Genomic DNA, 18,156 nt, shown 5'->3' with positions numbered 1-18,156 from the left:
AACATTAACCCAGGGGCCAGGCCAGTAAAACAGAGGAAAAGACAGTTCGCCTCAGAGCGTCGGGAGGTCATTCGCGAAGAAATTAACAAACTCATCAGTGCTCGGTTCATTCGGGAGGTCCAATATCCCGATTGGCTTGCCAATGTTGTTTTGGTGAAGAAGGCCAATGGTAAGTGGAGAGTCTGCATTGACTTCACAGATCTTAATAAAGCATGTCCAAAGGATAGTTATCCCCTACCGCGGATTGACAACTTGGTGGATAGCACGTCTGGACATAAGCTATACAGCTTTTTGGATGCATTTTCTGGTTATCATCAAATCCTCATGGCTGAGGAAGATCAAGAAAAGACCTCATTCATGGCCGATTCCGCCATATACTGTTATAAGGTTATGCCTTTCGGTTTGAAGAATGCAGGGGCAACATACCAAAGGCTCATCAACAAAGTCTTTGCTAACTTGATTGGAAGGAATGTGGAGGCGTACATTGATGACATGGTGGTCAAAAGTAAACAGGTGGACCAACATATTTCAGATCTTGAAGAAGTGTTCAACACCTTGCAAAAGTACGGAATGAAGTTGAACCCCGCAAAATGTGCATTTGGCGTAGCCTCGGGCAAGTTCTTGGGCTTCATGATCACTCACCAGGGGATAGAGGCCAACCCTGATAAAATACAAGCATTAGCGTCTATGGAATCACCAAGGAACAAGAAAGAGGTACAGAGGTTGACTGGTAGGATAGCAGCCTTGAACAGATTCATGTCCCGAGCATCAGACAGGTGTTATCCCTTCTTCAAAGTCCTCAGAAGAAACCAAAGCTTTGATTGGAGTGAAGACTGTGAGAAAGCTTTTCAGGAACTCAAGCAGACATTAGCATCTCCTCCTATTCTCACTAGGCCTGAGCTTGGTGACACATTATTTTTGTACTTGGCCGTATCTCAAAATGCTGTCAGTGGGGTCTTGGTGAAAGAGGTTAACAAAGTCCAGCAACCTATCTACTATGTAAGCAAGGTCCTACTGGATGCGGAAACCAGGTATACTCTGGCGGAACAACTTGCCCTTGCCTTGGTTATAGCAGCACGGAAACTCTGGCAGTATTTTCAGTCTCACCCTATTGTGGTGCTCACTAATCAACCACTTAGGCATATACTTCAGAAGCCGAACGTATCAGGAAGACTGATGAAATGGGCAATCGAGCTTGGAGAATTTGACATAGAATTCAAACCACGCCCATCTATCAAAGCCCAAGCTCTGGCCGACTTCATTGCAGAACTAACCCCTAAGCCTCGGGGGCCAGGTGATAGCTCGAGCATGAGCACTAATTTGGACACTTGGCAAATATTTGTGGATGGAGCATCGAACTCCTCGAGCTCGGGCGCAGGGGTCATCATCATCAGCCCTGACAAACAAACAGAGATCCAATGCGCTCTCAGATTCGAGTTTGAAGCAACCAACAACGAGGCCGAGTACGAGGCCGTCGTTATTGCTCTTGAGCTAGCCCTTTGCCTAGAGCTCGAGTTCGTAAAGGTATTCAGCGATTCACAGCTAGTGGTCGGACATATTGAAGGATCATTTGAAAGGAAGGAGAAGAAAATGAGTTTGTACTGTATGAAGGTTCAGGATCTTCAACGAAAATTCAAGAGCTGTGAAATCACAAAAATTGCTCGAAAGGACAACGGAAAAGCCGACGCATTATCCAGGCTTGTGTTCATGGGGGTAGACGGCCTTGACAGAATGGTTCACACTAAAATCATCACAGAACCCAGCATTAGTCAAATCGTCGACATCATGGACATTGACAACGAACCATCCTGGATGGACCCGATCATAGAATTCATCACAAGCGGAAGTCTACCAAGCAATGCCAGGTTGGCCAGAAGCATCAGAGCCCGAGCTCCTAGGTACTGCATGATCAGCGGTGTGCTCTTTCGCAGAAGTATTACTCTTCCATACCTAAGGTGCCTCAGGCCATCAGAATCATCCCAGGCCCTTGCTGAAGTTCATGAAGGTGTGTGCGGGAATCATCAAGGAGCCAGGGCCTTGGCCTTTAAACTCGTACGATATGGATACTACTGGCCAACTATGAAAAAAGACGCCTCAGAATATGTTAAAAGATGTGATAGGTGCCAGAGGTTTGGTAATGTTATCCACTCACCAGCCGAAGATCTCACCAACATTAACTGTTCGGCCCCGTTTGAACAATGGGGAGTTGACATTCTCGGCCCCTTTCCTGTGGCAAGAGGCCAATTAAAGTTTGTTGCTGTAGCAGTAGAGTACTTCACAAAATGGGTAGAGGCCGAACCCCTCGCCACAATATCGGAGCCCAAGCTAAGAACCTTCACTTGGAGGTCTATCATTTGCAGGTTTGGGATACCAAAGGTCCTCATCACCGACAATGGCAGGCAATTTGACAACCAACAGTTTAGAAACTTTTGCTCAAACCTTGGGATTGATCATCGTCTGACATCAGTTTCGCATCCTCAGAGCAATGGCCTGGCCAAGGTAACAAATCGAATCATATTGCAAGACCTCCGAACAAGAATAATCGATGCAAGGGGTTCTTGGTCCGACGAGCTGCCTTCTATACTTTGGACGTATAGAACAACTCATAGGACAACCACAGGAGAAACCCCTTTTATGTTAGCCTATGGCATTGAAGCAATGGTCCCGGTGGAAATTATACTGCCAAGCCATAGGAGGTTCGTGCCAGAAACCTCGGAGCATACAACTGAACATCTTGATCTCTTGGAAGAAGTACGGGAGCAAGCCGCTATAAAGGTGGCCTCTTACCAAACTAAGACAGCGAAACATTTTAATAGCAAAGTCAAGGATCGGAGGTTCAGAGCTGGCGATTTGGTCTTGAGAAGGGCCAAAGCAGCAGGCCATCCCCCAGGGAAGCTCGGGCCCATCTGGGAAGGGCCCTTTGAGGTCATACGACAGGTTCGCAAAGGAGCATACAGCCTAAGAGACACCTCGGGCAGACCTCTTCCGAGGCCCTGGAATGTCGACAATCTAAAAATATATTACAAGTAAAATTCCCGACGCCTTTTAGGAAATTTTCTTTTTCTGCATTTTATTTCTAGTTTAGCGGGCCTGCGTGCCTATGCATGTTTTCCGTTCTCTTTTGTAATGAACTACGTTCGGCTTGATCCCGTTTGGGTACGTAGGCAGCTTGGATACAATATAAATCCAAGTCCAGTCCAAAAAATTAGTAAATTCAAGCTTCGGCCATAAAAGCCCTTTAGTAAAAGCCTTGCCCCAGGCAAGCACTCCAAAAAGCCTTGCCCCGCGCAAGCACACAAAAAAGTCTTGCCCCGCGCAAGCACGAAAAGCCTTGCCCCAGGGAAGCACTCCAAAAAGCCTTGCCCCGCGCAAGCACACAAAAAAGCCTTGCCCCGCGCAAGCACAAAAAGCCTTGCCCTAGGCAAGCAGTCAAAAAAGCCTTGCCCCGCGCAAGCATAAAAAGCCTTGCCCCAGGCAAGCAGTCAAAAAAGCCTTGCCTCAAGCAAGCACCAAAGCCTTGCCCTGCGCAAGCACAAAAGGCCTTGATCATATACTCAAGCGTTAACCATTATAGTATCGCCCAGGGACATAAAAAAATCCCACATCATTTTGGACACCCTCGAGAATCTCACATTACAACTTTTTAAAGTTTAGTGTGCTTGAGGTTTATAGCCCTCGAGGATTTCACAACCCAACTTTCTAAAGTTTAGTGTGCTCGAGGATTACAGTCCTCGAGGAAATCACAACCCAACTTTTTAAAGTTTAGTTGTGCTCGAGGATTACAGTCCTCGAGAATGTCACTCAATTTTTAAAGTTTCGTTGTGCTCGAGGATTACAGTCCTCGAGAATGTCACTCAATTTTTAAAGCTTAGTTGTGCTCGAGGATTACAATCCTCGAGAATGCCACTGTGAATTTTTAAAGTTTAGTTGTGCTCGGGATTGCAGTCCTCGAGAATGGCACTCATTTTTTAAGATTACAGTCTTCGAGAATGTCACATCATCATTTTTTATATTTGTGCTCGAGGATTACAGTCCTTGAGAATGTATGTCTGTCACTTTTTAATCTCTTAAATGCGCTCGAGTTGTGGAATCCTCGAGTAAACACTTCAATGTCGCATGAGCAGTTAGTTTCCAATTTGTTTGCTCGAATGTATGGAGTCCAAGGGGTTGAGATAAATAGTTCGAATAAATTAACTTTAGAACATACATAGTCCTCGATCAATTTACATTGTCAAAATTAAACAAAAAATTACAAAGGATTGGGGTGGGGAAGTCATCCAATGTGGCCAAGAGGAGGGTCGAGGTTGCTGATGTCGATCTCAACGTCGTCCTCAAGACCATCCTCATCATCTCCACCCGATCCTCCTCCATCTTCCGAACCCGAGAGCTCCAATGTATCAGCAATGGAAGGCACCGTCTTCAGGTCGTCTGGAGTGACGTCGGGCAACTTCTGACGGAGGAAGGCCCGGGCTTCTTTCAGAGCATGGAAGTACGCCCCCGACGCATACTCCCCTTTTATCTTGTCGCAGTCCTCGGAGGTTTTAAACTCCTTCCAAGCCCTCTCCCTGACAGCCGCGAGCTCGCGCCCGAAATCCTCTGTCTTCTGGATGAGCTCGAGCCTCGCGCCCTCGACCTCATCCTTTGCTATAACCAGGTCATCCCTGGCCTTTGCAGCCTCCTTCCTCGCGTCATGACGCTCCTTCAATAAAACCTCGACTTGTACCTCGAGGTCTTGAATCCTGCTGTCCTTAGAGGCCATGGTCGTCTTGACCCCAGCTGCCCTCTTGGCCTCCTCGAGCCCTTGCAGAGAGAGTCCTCGAGCTATACTCAACATCTGGAAAAAAATGAAGAAAATGTCAAGTATTAAGCTCGACCAATGAACTCGAGGCTAAAGTCGAAAGTTCGAAGATTACCTTCACTGTATGACCCTCGAGGACCTTCATCCCATGCTCGAGCTTGACCTCCTCTTTGTATTTGTTTACGAGCTCAGGAGCGAGGTGGCAAGTCTCAAAGTCCCCGGTAAGAGACGGGTCATCCTCAAGGTCAACCACTTCAGAAGGAGGTCGAGGAGTGACGACCCGAGGAGTGGGAGATCTGAGGTTTGGTTGCAGAGGGGTCGAGACTTGTGGATGTGCTCGAGAAGTTTCGCCAGGCCCACTCGCACCCTCAGGAGCCCCTCGAGGCCTCTTCTTGCTTTTCTTCCTCGGGGGCTGCCCCTGTGGATGAGCGTCTCCCCTTGTGTTGACAAAGTTCCGGAGAGCCCGAGGATCAAAAGACATACCTGCAAATATTTACAAACATTTTAGAACGAGCACAAGGTCAGGGTATTTTTCAAAAAATAATAATAAAGGAACATCCCTACCCTCGACGCCTCTAATATCTGCCAGGTCTATAACCTCTTCCCCAATCTCCTTCATCGTCGAGGAAAGGGGGCTGAGCCCGACCAGCATCCTCCTATGCTCTTCCAAAACATCTGGATACACCTGGCCCTCACAGAACTTCTCGGCGTCGGGGATTCCCCAATCAGGCCAGAAAGGAAGATCGGGTTCTTGGGCTATAACATAAAACCACCCCTCCCTCCACCCCTTTAAAGAGCTCGCCATCCTCGGGACTTTAAAGCCCCCAATCGTCGAGAGATAGCCAAAACAAGTGTATCGAGGATGCTTCTTAAGTTCGAACACTAATTTGCTGAGGCTAATGTTGGGCTCGATACCTAAGTATCTACATGCTATAAAAAAATAAACGAGCATTCTCCAGGCGTTGGGCACTAACTGCCCCGGGCACATGGAGTGCTCGACTAATAGAGCAATAAAGAAAGGGTGAAGGGGCCACCTAAAGCCAGCCTTAAGGGTCTCCCTAAAAATAACAAACTCCCCTCGTTGTACTCGAATAATCCTATCCTCAGGGTCAGGAAATCTAACATCGCAATTAGGCATTATACCATATTCCCTAGCTGCAGCTATGACTGAGTGCTCTTTAAGCCTAACGGGTTCGTCGGGATACTCAAAAACCATATAACCTGGGCCTCGGGAGTAGCCTCTAGGGGAATAGCCGTCGGTATTATCGAGGTCCCTACGTCCTCACTACTACTAGAACTGCTAGAAGATTCTCGACCCTCACTACTCGACATCACTTAACAAACTTAAGACCTAGCTTATGAATAACTTAAAGTCTCGAGCCTTACCTGGAGTTCCCGACGACTTGAGAAGTTCCCAAAGTGTTTTTCTCGAGCACGACCTCGCTGAACTCTGATTTACAATGGGTAAAAGTGAAAAATGAAGGTGAGAACAATAGTATTTATAGGTGAAAATGATGGGAGGCCAAAGGTCGCTATCTACGACCGTCCACGAAGACACGTGTCACAAATCCAAGCCACTCTCTGCAACGGTCATATCTCGACCTATATTATCAGCCATCACTTCTCGACGAAGGTTCGAGAAATGATATAACCCATGTGCACCCCATCCTAAGAGCTCGATCTCTAGGACGAGTGCACGGGGGCCAGTGACTATGCCAATATTGATATACCTCGAGGAGTGTATCCCGAGGACTCAATATATACCCCACCCCATTTCTCTTCTATGGTCCTCGGGGTCACCCTAAGTCCTCGAGGTATTGTAGTCCTCGAGATACCTCGAGGACACATTTACATTCTCTCAATGTCCTCGAGACATACACCACCAACATGCCTCCTAAGACCTGGGTACCTAACTAATAAAACCTAAACCCCCAAGGATTCTACATCAACCCTGACACCACTTGTCAAACAATTCCATTACAAGTAGGACACTCTTTATAATAGAAATTTCCTTGGATAAAAACATCCAACCAACACAATCCTACTAGGAGTACACTACCTACTCCTATAAAAGCAGAACCTTGGGCCATTATTCAGGTACGTTTTTACATTGTTCTTCAGCACACAGCCTCATGCATATATTTCCCTTTCTGACTTAAGTATCGGAGGGGCGACGAGAACACACCTCGTTGCCTTTGTTTCAGGTATCGGAAGATCACGTTCGTGCTCAACATCCGTCATCAAGCTCGGGAAATCTTCAGGTACGATTTTTGGTAGCATCACCTTGAAACTTATATTTTTACTTAGAGAGGCCGTTTGGTAGCCATTGTATTTCCCAATCAATTCATTTTTGGATTGTTTTATGTCCAATTTCTGACAAGGCATGTGATTGTTTTGCAGGCGCCTAAAATTCCCATTTCCTCCAATGCCCCTCCCACCGATAGTCTACATTCTCTCTCTCTCTCTCTCTCTCTCTCTCTCTCTCCCCCTCTCCTTTTTGTGTGAAACTGGCGACAACACCGACAGCCTACAATTTCTCTCTCCTTTCTGGGTGCAACTGGCGAACACAGCCTCACAGACCTAAACGGCGAGCAAACTTTCCAAACACACAGGTGTCGGCTTCAACATTCCTCACAGTCCTGACAATGAAGAATCCAGGAGCAAGGCCTCGACATCGACCTCTTCTACCAATTCTCTCGCCTGCACAACTTCACTGCAACCCATCTTCTCCGGCCTAAGAAAATGGATCCCACCAGATTACAGGTACTCCACTTTTTTCCCCTTGTCTCTTGCACTTGCAATCGGCTCTCTCTACATACTAACGACACCTTCTACTTCACAGTTGGGCGCAGCTCCTCCTGCACGTCTGCCGATACAGCCGAATCAGCCAGGGCTTCGGGCTCGAAATCCCACGCACCATGGAACCTGGAAGCAGCCCAAGCTTTCATGGCGGCTTGCGAAAATGCCATAGCCGAGGGACACCAAAACGGTCAGTGTTTCACTAAAAATGGCTGGGAACGCATGGTTGCCCTCTTCAAGTCCATCATCGGCCACAACTGGACTCGACAGCAGTTGCGCAACCATTGGGACGCAATGCGCCGAACGCACAAACGTTTGTCGGAGTTTGTGAACAGCAGCCGGGTGGCGTACAACAAAGCCAAGGGCCGCATCGTCGCGTCGGAGGAATGGTGAAACCGAAAGCTTAAGGTAACGTCTCCCATTTCATTTTCATTCGAAATTGACACTAGTATTGCTGCTTGTCCTCCTGTTGCTGCTACATATTGTTGTACAATGTATTTGGCTGTTGATGCTTCCTGTGATGTTTGAGATATATTACTATACACACAAGAACATGCTAAGGAATGAAAGAAATTACGACTCCGCTACAGGTACAGGAAACTTATTACCGAATTGGTAAAGAAATTTAAATATGCTGACGCGAATTTATAAAAAAAAAAAGAAAAAAGAAGAAGACCAAATCTCGCAATAACAACTCAATAGGGCACATAATCTTCCCCCAACTCCAGTCTGCTTCCTTGTCACCCTCGATTCGTCGACGACCTTACCAAGCACCAATCGAAGCAAAACCGATCGCCGAACTAACTGTCTGACAATGAAATCGGTTTCCACCAAAACCTGAACTTCAGAGCAGTGGCGAAGTGGCGACGAAGGGAAACGTTAACCCACGGTGAAATCAACCGCTGTAATCTGAAACCAACGTGAAATCAACGGTCGCACTACCTCTCCCTGAGTTCGGTGATTCCTCCAGTTGCGAAATCTGCTGCAAGCAATTTTATAAGTCTCCTTTGGTAAGTGGGTTTTTATAAATCTGGTGCAAACAATTTTATAAGTCTCCTTCGGTAAGTGGGTTTTTATAAATCTGCTGCAAACAATTAGTCTCCAACTTTGTATATTGCTTATTGGTTTCGGTGCAAGTCATCTTGTAAAAATTTTGAATTTACCAGACATTTTTCTATTTGTAAGATAGTTGCCTTTATTGCTAGTTAATAATTGTAAGATACGTATGTGCTGGGATACCAATTTGGGCTATAAGCTGTTAGATTAAAAGAAATGTAGCCTTTTTTCTATCTGTCTGTTGAATCGAAGTGGAATGGAATGCTTCAGTTGTATGCTCTGGAATGATTCAATTGTATGCTCTTGAGTTTGTAACTGAGGATATTGTTGTTTCATTTGCAGTCAGTCATCCAGTAGAATGAGAGGAAGAAATTTTGGAGTTTGTCACGGATGTAGAAGCAACAGTCACTATTTTGGACAATGCCCATCAAAACAAAGATGCCCTAGTTGTGACCACAGATATCAGAAATGTTTTGACGTTGAACGGGATACCAGTAACAAAAGGCTTTTGTTCCTCACCTGTAGCGATGAGTGTGGATACTTTGATTAGGTGAAAGATGAAGCCGTAGGCGAGGAATCGAGTTCCATTAATCATCCTGTGAATGATGCGCCGAACAAGGAAGACGAAGAGTTGCCAAGACTATTTGATGGACTAGCTAGAATTAGCGAGAAACGAGGGGTAGACATATCAGTGCACATGACTTTCAGCAAGGGAAAAGAAATTGCGAAATGTGACGAGCAAAAAAAGGGGTCGGGTTGAAGGGATTATTTATGTAAGTGGTCGATGAATTCGTGTCCTTTTTCTCGGGTACAAATGTTGTAATTCCTCTTTTACATTGTTTTCCAGCATATGTAATTAGGTCTTTGCAGTTTGTGTATCAACAACTCTGTTCTCAACTAGATCACATTTGTTCCCCACCAAAAGCTTGCATACACTGTCATTTGCATAGCTATCAATCTCATTAAGCCATTGCTTAACATTGTTGAAGCTTTCCATTTCAGTTACATCGTACACAATCTGTTGCAATTAAGTAAATGTGAGATTGTTCTTATCATGAATGGAAACAAAGCAAAACCGCATTGAGTGAGTAAAGATGGCAAAGAAAAACTATTACTCCTAAGAAAGCAAAAAATGAACAATACTGTATTTAGGTAGGTAAAGATGGCACAAAACCATTGAAAGCACAAATCTTATCAAATTACCAACTGATTTAATGACATTGAGAATAACGCAGAACATATCTTTGTAATTATGAACTTCTATTTTCATGTGTTGGGAAATAAAACTTTATAAATTGGGCAAACAATACAAAATATTTGCCATAAATTCCATAAATGATATTAACTCTTACAAACATATGTAATTAGGTCTATGTAATAAACGGTATTAACTCTTACAAACATAATCATTTGAAGTCATAATACTCGCAACGACAAACAATTTGATGTTTAGCTTTCAAAATAACAAAAAAAAGTGTGTATTAGATGGGGACTTCTACAATAGCAAAACAAATTCCTTCTCAATTCCCACGGAAGCACACCTAGAAAGAGAGGCTCCGTTTCCTTTCTCGTCTCCACCAATTTCGAAATGCTTGCACCTCTGTAAACATCGTGATAATAAAATAATCGTAAACATCGTTGATATGTTTCATAAAGAAAATTACATCAAATATATATATAAACCTTTGGTTTACACAAACCTTCCGAACGAGAATCACATGCCCGTGCCACCTTGATCAGGCAAATGTGGATAGAAGTATGGCATGATTAGACCTGTGTTCGAAAGTGCAAAAAATGCACAAAATTGAAATAAGGATACTACACAAAAAAATTACTAAACTTGAGAAATAACATTCCAATTTCCGGACTCCAATTTCATTCATTTATTGGCATCATCAAACAATACATTATTTCGTTGTCAAGTTATGCTCCAAATTTTTTTTTTTTTTTGGATCAAATATCAGAGCCTATTTTTGGATCAAATATCAAAATTCCTTAATCTGATCGACCATAAACCTAATTTGGCATCTAGATACAAAATTTTTAGTAACATTTTCTAGTAAAAACAAAAATGCATTCAGATAGTCCTGATTAAATGTGATCGTCAAATGTATAATTCTTGTTGCAGACCACGTGATAGCTAGCTAATTAGATTGTCAGGTCGTGCCTTCAGATGCCTCTACTAATTGCTTCCAACATTTCCTTCGATAAAATTTCCAGCCGTAGACTAATCCAGGCTCAAAAACCCACAGAAATTGTTGCATGCTATTGGCCAACCCCCACGCCACTTCAATCAATGTTTCCTCATGCATTTCTACGATACTCCCAAAACTCACATAGATCTCTGACTTAGGTGCTTGTGTATCAAGCCATGAGATAGAAGTTCGATCTTGTGTCCATAAACTGCTTGAGTAGGGTGAAAAGCACTTGTGAAACGAGCCAATTGCAAAAACTGTTCTTGAAGTTTTTCAAATTCAGTCTCTTCCAGTTCTTTAAATGTGTTGAAAATGGGCCATGAGGCTGCTTTTTTTTTTTTTTTTTTTTTTTTTTTTTTTTCCCTTTTTTTTTTAAAACTTTTTTTTTTTTTTTTTTTTTGTTTTGGTTTTACCCTATTAGTTATAACATCATATGCTCCAAAAGAGTGACATTAATTAATAATTTTTTTTTTCTTTGGACCCCAAAAACTTAAGAAAGACATTCAATAACTAAGATAAACAAAAGGCACATATTCAATGCTAAATGGAAAGCATAACACTGGAAAACATAGTCACATGTAATGAAAATCATACCTTTCATTGCTAAATGGAGAGGTATACCTTGAGCATTAAGTACAACTTTTGTGCGCGTCGGCCGGATGAAACATTGTAATGGCGGCAGCATAGATCATTGTGGAAGTTGAGCCACCTGAACATCGATTGACGTCTCTTCTGTATTGCTACGTCGAACTGTAGGTCTCTTTCCTTTGCTCGATGATGCGGAGGCCTGCATGTTGGACAAGTAAAACAATTATTCATTTCAAAATGCCAACTCAACGAAGCTAATAATAGTAAGAAATTACCTTTGATCTGTTTGAGCTGGCCTCCAACGGGCTTTTCCTCCAAAGTTTCCTCGGTGCTCCCTTTCGTTTACACGATACTGGATCTAATAGGTTCGCATTGCTACTTGCCATTTGGGTCTGACCAGTGCTTTCCATACTTGACTTTGTAATCCGTAATTCGTTTGCTTGCGATCATATCCACTCCATTACACTGCGTACCTGTCCCTCATCGTCTGCTGCAAGGTCCGCCACCTCCGAAAAAGCCTGACACATTTCGTCATACCTAAGCTTTCCAAGAGTATTTGCTAGTCCATCGTAGTTTACTGCGATCCTATTTTGTGCTCTACTGACATCTCTTCTCCATCTCCTTATTATATACTGATCGGGCATCGAGAAAATTTTATTAAGAAACAAGACCGCAATCGCATGCCTACAAATAATTCCTCAAAATTCGAACAGGTGGCAGCTACAAATCAATTCGCACGTATCCCTCCGAAATGACACGGTAAAAGTTTTCATCTTTTGGTGATCATGAAGTGCGACATGCTCATGAATATCATAAGTCGACCAGTAGTAATCATTTGCACTTTCAGATATGACGTCGCAATATACCTTCCCAGTGATCTCATCCTGAACTTCTTTGAACTTTGAAATGGTATAAGCTGCTTGAAATTGCTTTTCCATTTCGAAAAGCATCGCACACGGTACCATTTGAGAATACGATTCGAAATCAGCCTGAAACTCCTTCTCTACCTTATTTCGTAGTGCTCTCTCGTACTGCTCGACGAACTACTTCAGTGAGGTCTTTGAATGCACATAACCATAAAAAAATGCATTCATATTCTCACTTCGTTGTGTAGTAGACATGCCTGCCCAGAAGGTGATTTTCAACAAACAAGCCACCCAACGAGCTCTATTCTCATACAACCCAGCTAACCAATCATTATCATGTAACTCATATGTTTCGAGCATCAAACTCTAACCTTCTTCGAATTCTTGACCATTGTCGGAATCATACACCAATTCATGAATTGCAGAAAATATTGAGCTCTTCTGAACATGATATCCGAACTTTTCTGGCAACTTCTTCATAATGTGCCACAGACACCATCTATGCTTCGTGTTCGGAAAAATAATATCAACTGTAGTTTGCATTGCCCGATCTTGATCAGTAATAATTGCATTAGGAGCTTGTCCATGCATACACTCAAGCCATGTTCTAAACAACCACACAAAAGTCCCGATGTCCTCATTCGATAACAGTCCGCAGCCCAACAGTATGGATTGTCCATGATGATTCACCCCAACAAAAGGGGCAAATGGTATGTCGTACTTATTAGTCAAATAGGTAGTATCGAAAGTGACGACATCACCGAACTCCTTGTAAGACTGCCTACATCTGTGATTTGCCCAAAAAACATTCTTTAGCCGACACTCCTCATCTAAGTCCATATTAAAGAAAAATCCTGAGCACCGTGCTTGCATCTTTGAAAAGTACGCCTGTATTGCGAGGGCATCTCCTTCTCCAAGGCGTAATCGTCTGACTTGTTCCACGTAGTTCTGACAATCCTTCTCCACAAAAGTAGTATTCTCGTATCCACCAGCGTCCACAACTGCGGAGTTATAAATCTTGTGCAACGAAATTCTTGCCATATCGTTCACTTCAAGGTTCCTTTTCACACTTGCACTCAATTTTCGATTGCATCGATACAACCCAGACTTCGAAGGACTCGTTTTATGGTTGTGATCGAGGTGCACTTTATTAATTCTCCAAACTCCAAGAATATCTAAAGATGCAGATATCTTTACTTTACAGTCTGTTTGACTTGTTGGTTGAGGCTTCAAGGATCCGCTTGTGGCATAACTTCTTTGACCTTGACGACTACATGTGAACATCACATATCTCATAACTCCATCTTCCCCTTTTTTGGAATTCCTTTTTCTCATTGGAAATCTTATGGCATAAGCATATCTTTTATAAAACTCAAACATTTCCTTCTCGTCGTGGAACATCATACCCACCACAGGTACGGTCACATCATCTCCTCCTATATTTTCGCTATCCAATGTGTTCAAATTCTCCACAACATTCTCATTATCACATTCCAACAACGAATCTCAATTGCCGTCTTCCATAATCTCCTTTCCTGCCACAATAAAAATGTTCACTTCACATCTAAGCATGCAATTAACCTATTACTTCATATAAGAATAAATGGGTCTGTACCAATTGGTACAGAAATTTAAACATACTACCCATTCTCTAGGACCCTACAAAATATTTCTTTGAAAAATATTTGGAAGATGACGGTTTGTTGTTATACATGCTGCCTATTCTCTGTGACCCTACAATGTCTCTTTATTAATGAAATTCATCAATTTGTCATCAACTCTGTTAATGCAGAACCACTTAAATTTGCATGTTTTTTTGACTTCTATCTTTTGTTCATTATATTATTTGTTGGTGGAATAAAATACTAGAGAGAGTAAAGATTAGAAGTTCATGTCGAGATTAATAAATGGCTAGACGTTTGGCAACCAGAGTTCAAATTCTAGATAAATTTTGCTGTAAATTTTGAGAAAACAAAGAAGGAACAATCTCGTTGATATGTTTCATATAAGAATAAAAATTGACAGAAGACACTCCACAATACATCTTCAAATTTTCACCCAAAGATCCAGGTTTTGCTTGAAGATTGAAAATACCCACTTACCGAACGTTTGCTGCAGATTCTACAACTGAAGGAGATGCTCATAAAATTGTTTTCAGCTGATTTTCCGCAACTGGAGGAGTCACCGAACTCAGGGGGAGGTAGTGTGTGACCGTCGATTTCACCTTCGGTTTAGATTGCAGCGTCGATTCACTGTCTGTTTGGGTTTCCCTTCGTTGATTTCACTGTCTAACTGTAGACGGCTAGGGGGATTCCCACTTCTTGTTCGGCCGGAGATGTGGAGTATATATGTTGACGGGTTTACCGGCCAGAGATGTGCCGAGTTGGTGGTGGATTTCTCTATTGTTTGAGACGTTGAAATCTCGCAATTTTGGTGGCGGGTTGCCTCTTCTTCCCTAGGTAAGAGATTTTGGTTCCCGCTTTTTTCCATCATTTTTTATTCAACATATTTTCCATTACTCGTTGACGTCCTCTGTTTGATACAGTCGGGCTCTCTGTCATGTCATTCATTTTGAATTCTTGTGAGGTTTCTGTCAAATGGGCCTGTTCCCATAGCTTAATTCAAGAAATTAAGTGGTAGAGTGAAATTTCATATATGTTAATAAAGTAGAGATGGTAATTAGCGATTTGAATTGGGGAACCTAATGATGCAGTTTTGTGAAGTAGCAAAACAGTAGGCTAAGAAGGAAGACAGTAATAGTCACGTAAAAGTCCAAAATTACCCCTATCAAAATCCGAAAATTCAGTCACCAACTAGGGTTTTGGATCTGCCCTCTCTATATAAATACTATCTTTCGATGTCCGTGAAAAACATAAATTTATTCTGCAATTAGCATTTCTCATTGTACAATCGGCTTTTCTTTTGCGCTGAAAGACGAAGATGGGGCACTCTAACATATGGAACTCTCACCCCAAGACCTACGGGCCTGGTTCCCGCACCTGGTAATCCGGTCTCTTAAGTTTTCATCGACTCTCTCTCCATTTTTTTTTTTTTTTTGAGAGAATATTTTACCGTTTCGGTATAATTGAATGTACCTAATATAATAATCAAGAATTTGAGGTAGTTTTACTTTGATCCGTGGAATAATATTGGATTTTTTGAGATTTGTCTGCGTTTATTGTTAATTAGCCCACAGTCTCGTGTTTTTTTTGATTAATTGTCCTTCAGTTCTTATTTTGAAGCTAGAATATACCACAAGGAGGGCAATAAGTAATATAAAGATATCAATTATAGCTGGAAATTTGCCGTAGGCTATGTAACGAATGGAAGTTGGCGTGCTGACTGGTAGTATTATGTATCTTAGATGTATTAATTGAATGGTGGTCGAGTTCGTTTGGTAATTCTCAATAAATTTCTCATGTGATCCTAGGTTTTGCTAGAAAGAATACTATTTTACGTCTATTTTTGTACCTGTTATGCTGACATTGAAGACTTGTTTAAAATGCAAATCTTGAAAAACATTTCACAAATTATGCACACTTTATTTGAACTCAAGAATATTCGGCTGATATCATGGGAGTATGCTTAGTAGTTATTAGTAGGCTATTTTGACTAATATCAGTTCTTACGATGTTTGAAGTAGTTTCAAGATAAAGACAAACTTCTGCGAAATTCCTTTACAACAAGTAATAGCTTGATGTTAAATATTTGTTGTTAGAATACATTTGTGGGACCACAACTTTTCAACTGTACATTTCATCAACTTTTATGAAAAATATACTAAATAAATATCTATTGATGATGTTTTCTGTGTTTATTGTTAATTAGCATGCAGTCTTGTGTTTTCCTCGATTAATTGTTCTTCGGTTCTTATTTTGAAGTTAGAATCTACCACAAGGAGCGCAATCAGTAATTTAAGGATATCAATTATAACTGGTAATTTGCCGTAGGCTATGTAACATATGGAATTTTGCATGCTGACTGGTGGTATTACGTATCTTAGATGTATTAATTGAATGGTGGTCAAGTTCGTTAGGTAATTCTTAATAAATTTCTCATGTGGGCTACGAAGAATACTATTTTATGTCTATTTTTGGAACGCATGTTATGCTGACATTGAAGACTTGTTTAAGATGCAAATCTTAACAAACATTTCACAATTATTTCTAACGATGTTTGAATTAGTTTCAATATAAAGACAAACTCCTTCCAAATTTCCTTTACAACAGGTAATAGCTCGATGTTAAATATTTGGTGTTAGAATACATTGTTGTAACACTTTAAACAAGTGTTGTTGCACCTACTTTGGTATGTTATTTGGATTTGATGTCCCGGTGTATATGCATTCAGATTAATATTGACTTGATGCATATGATGTTATGACAGTCGTGTATGTGGGAACCCCCATGGAATAATTAGGAAGTATGGGCTCATGTGCTGCAGACAGTGCTTCCGGAGCAATGCCAAGGAAATTGGCTTTATCAAGGTAATTACCTGAGTTGTCTAACAATATTATTGTGTTTTCAATTTTCAGCGAGACTAAATATGTATTGTGTACATGAGTTTTCTCAGTTGATCTTCATCTATAAAGCTTACATAAGCTGATGAATACACTTATTTATTTACTTGGGCTATCTTGTTTAAAATGGTTTTTGCTTAGCAAATATTTGTTATTATTTGCATTTTTTATCATTTTTCATTGTGGTGACAATTTCCCATGCATTTGTGTTTTTGCAGTATCGTTAAGCTGTGAATGTCTGAATTTTGTCCAGTGGAAGGAGGGCTTTCCTTGGTGGGATGGGATATCATCAGGCATCCCTTTTTATTTATCTTCGTTTTATTTAAAAAGTGCTGTAATGGGAGATTATTCTAGTTTGAGATAGAACTCAATCTGATTCTTGAACTGGCTTAATAGTATTTGCTTATTTTTGTTTATTTTTGACTTTATGAATCAAGAAATTTTTTATGCAGCAGTTTTGTTCATTGCACTATTTGTTTTTATGGTGATTGCTTTGAGTTTTTTCTACATTTAAACAACCATATCTTTTTTGAAAATATGAACTTTTCTCCTCTAAATTAACTACAGTATACAGATAAAATTGGGCTTGCCTCATCGTTCCTTTAGGATACATTTTCTAGTTTTTATGCATATGTAGTGTTTTTATCTTCTTAGATAAACAGATTTTAATATGCTTTTAGATCTCCCTGGAAGATTTAAGAATAGATATTTTCAATAATTCTCTACTTTTCGTTTATCCCAAACTGCAACTTATGATTTATTTTCCTAAAATGCATCCTTTTCTTTTAGAATAATGATACTTGGCCAAGTTCAATGACAATGATGGAGGTGACAGGTGGCGTGTGGCAGACAGTGATTGGGTGTTGTGTGTGCGTGTGTGTGTGTGTGTGTTTTTTTTTTTTAAACTATTCAATTATGTATTGACACGTGTTTCTTCTGTCACTCAACTTGTCATTGAGCCTGTAGCAAGATTATTTCTTTATCACATGCTTGGTAAAACAGAATGAGACAAGAAATGTCCTCTACTGAGTTTGACGTACAAAGCATATAGAGATCAGTGGATCATAAAATTAAAACGTTCGGCCTGTTTCAGTAAACTCGATTTTATCAGCTGTAACTCTGGAAAAAAAAAAAACATAAATAAATAAAAAATTATATTTATGCCACTTGAAATTTACAAAATAGAAGTCTGTGTGACGAAAACAGAACGAATCTAAAATCAAGTCTGTGGCTGCGTATGAAACACCCCTTCTTAGAATTGTTACCTGAAAAGAATACTCGTGGTGGAAACGCTTTAAAAAAAACCATCAGCTAGTGAAAAACAATGAAAGAATC

General features: G+C 41.2%; 2 protein-coding genes across 4 annotated transcripts; one reads left to right on the top strand and one right to left on the bottom strand.

Annotated features, from left to right (window-relative positions):
- Window positions 1-9,845: 9,845 nt before the first annotated feature.
- LOC111388689 (protein FAR-RED IMPAIRED RESPONSE 1-like) lies at window positions 9,846-15,036 on the bottom strand. 3 transcript variants are annotated; one of them, XM_023013470.1, is made up of 5 exons: window positions 14,405-15,036; window positions 11,712-13,866; window positions 11,443-11,635; window positions 10,354-10,426; window positions 9,846-10,253 (listed from the first exon to the last, which is right to left on the bottom strand). In XM_023013470.1, the coding sequence occupies exon 2, from the start codon at window positions 13,704-13,706 to the stop codon at window positions 12,669-12,671; it is 1,038 nt and encodes a 345-aa protein (XP_022869238.1). In that variant the 5' UTR covers window positions 13,707-13,866; window positions 14,405-15,036; the 3' UTR covers window positions 9,846-10,253; window positions 10,354-10,426; window positions 11,443-11,635; window positions 11,712-12,668. The 3 variants fall into 3 exon arrangements, with proteins under 3 accessions (XP_022869238.1, XP_022869251.1, XP_022869243.1); XM_023013483.1 differs by having other exon boundaries at window positions 11,470-11,635; XM_023013475.1 differs by having other exon boundaries at window positions 11,712-13,837.
- A 123-nt stretch (window positions 15,037-15,159) lies between these two features.
- LOC111388706 (40S ribosomal protein S29) lies at window positions 15,160-17,290 on the top strand. Its single transcript, XM_023013492.1, has 3 exons — window positions 15,160-15,304; window positions 16,689-16,788; window positions 17,040-17,290. Exons 1-3 carry the CDS (start codon window positions 15,243-15,245, stop codon window positions 17,046-17,048), a joined length of 171 nt encoding a protein of 56 aa, XP_022869260.1. The 5' UTR covers window positions 15,160-15,242; the 3' UTR covers window positions 17,049-17,290.
- The last annotated feature ends 866 nt before the right edge of the window (window positions 17,291-18,156 follow it).

Source organism: Olea europaea, chromosome 3 (assembly GCF_002742605.1).
Source record: "Olea europaea var. sylvestris chromosome 3, O_europaea_v1, whole genome shotgun sequence".
NCBI classification, from domain to species: Eukaryota; Viridiplantae; Streptophyta; class Magnoliopsida; order Lamiales; family Oleaceae; genus Olea; species Olea europaea.
Note: the sequence above shows the minus strand (reverse complement) of the source record. Positions and strands in the feature narration are given on the sequence as shown.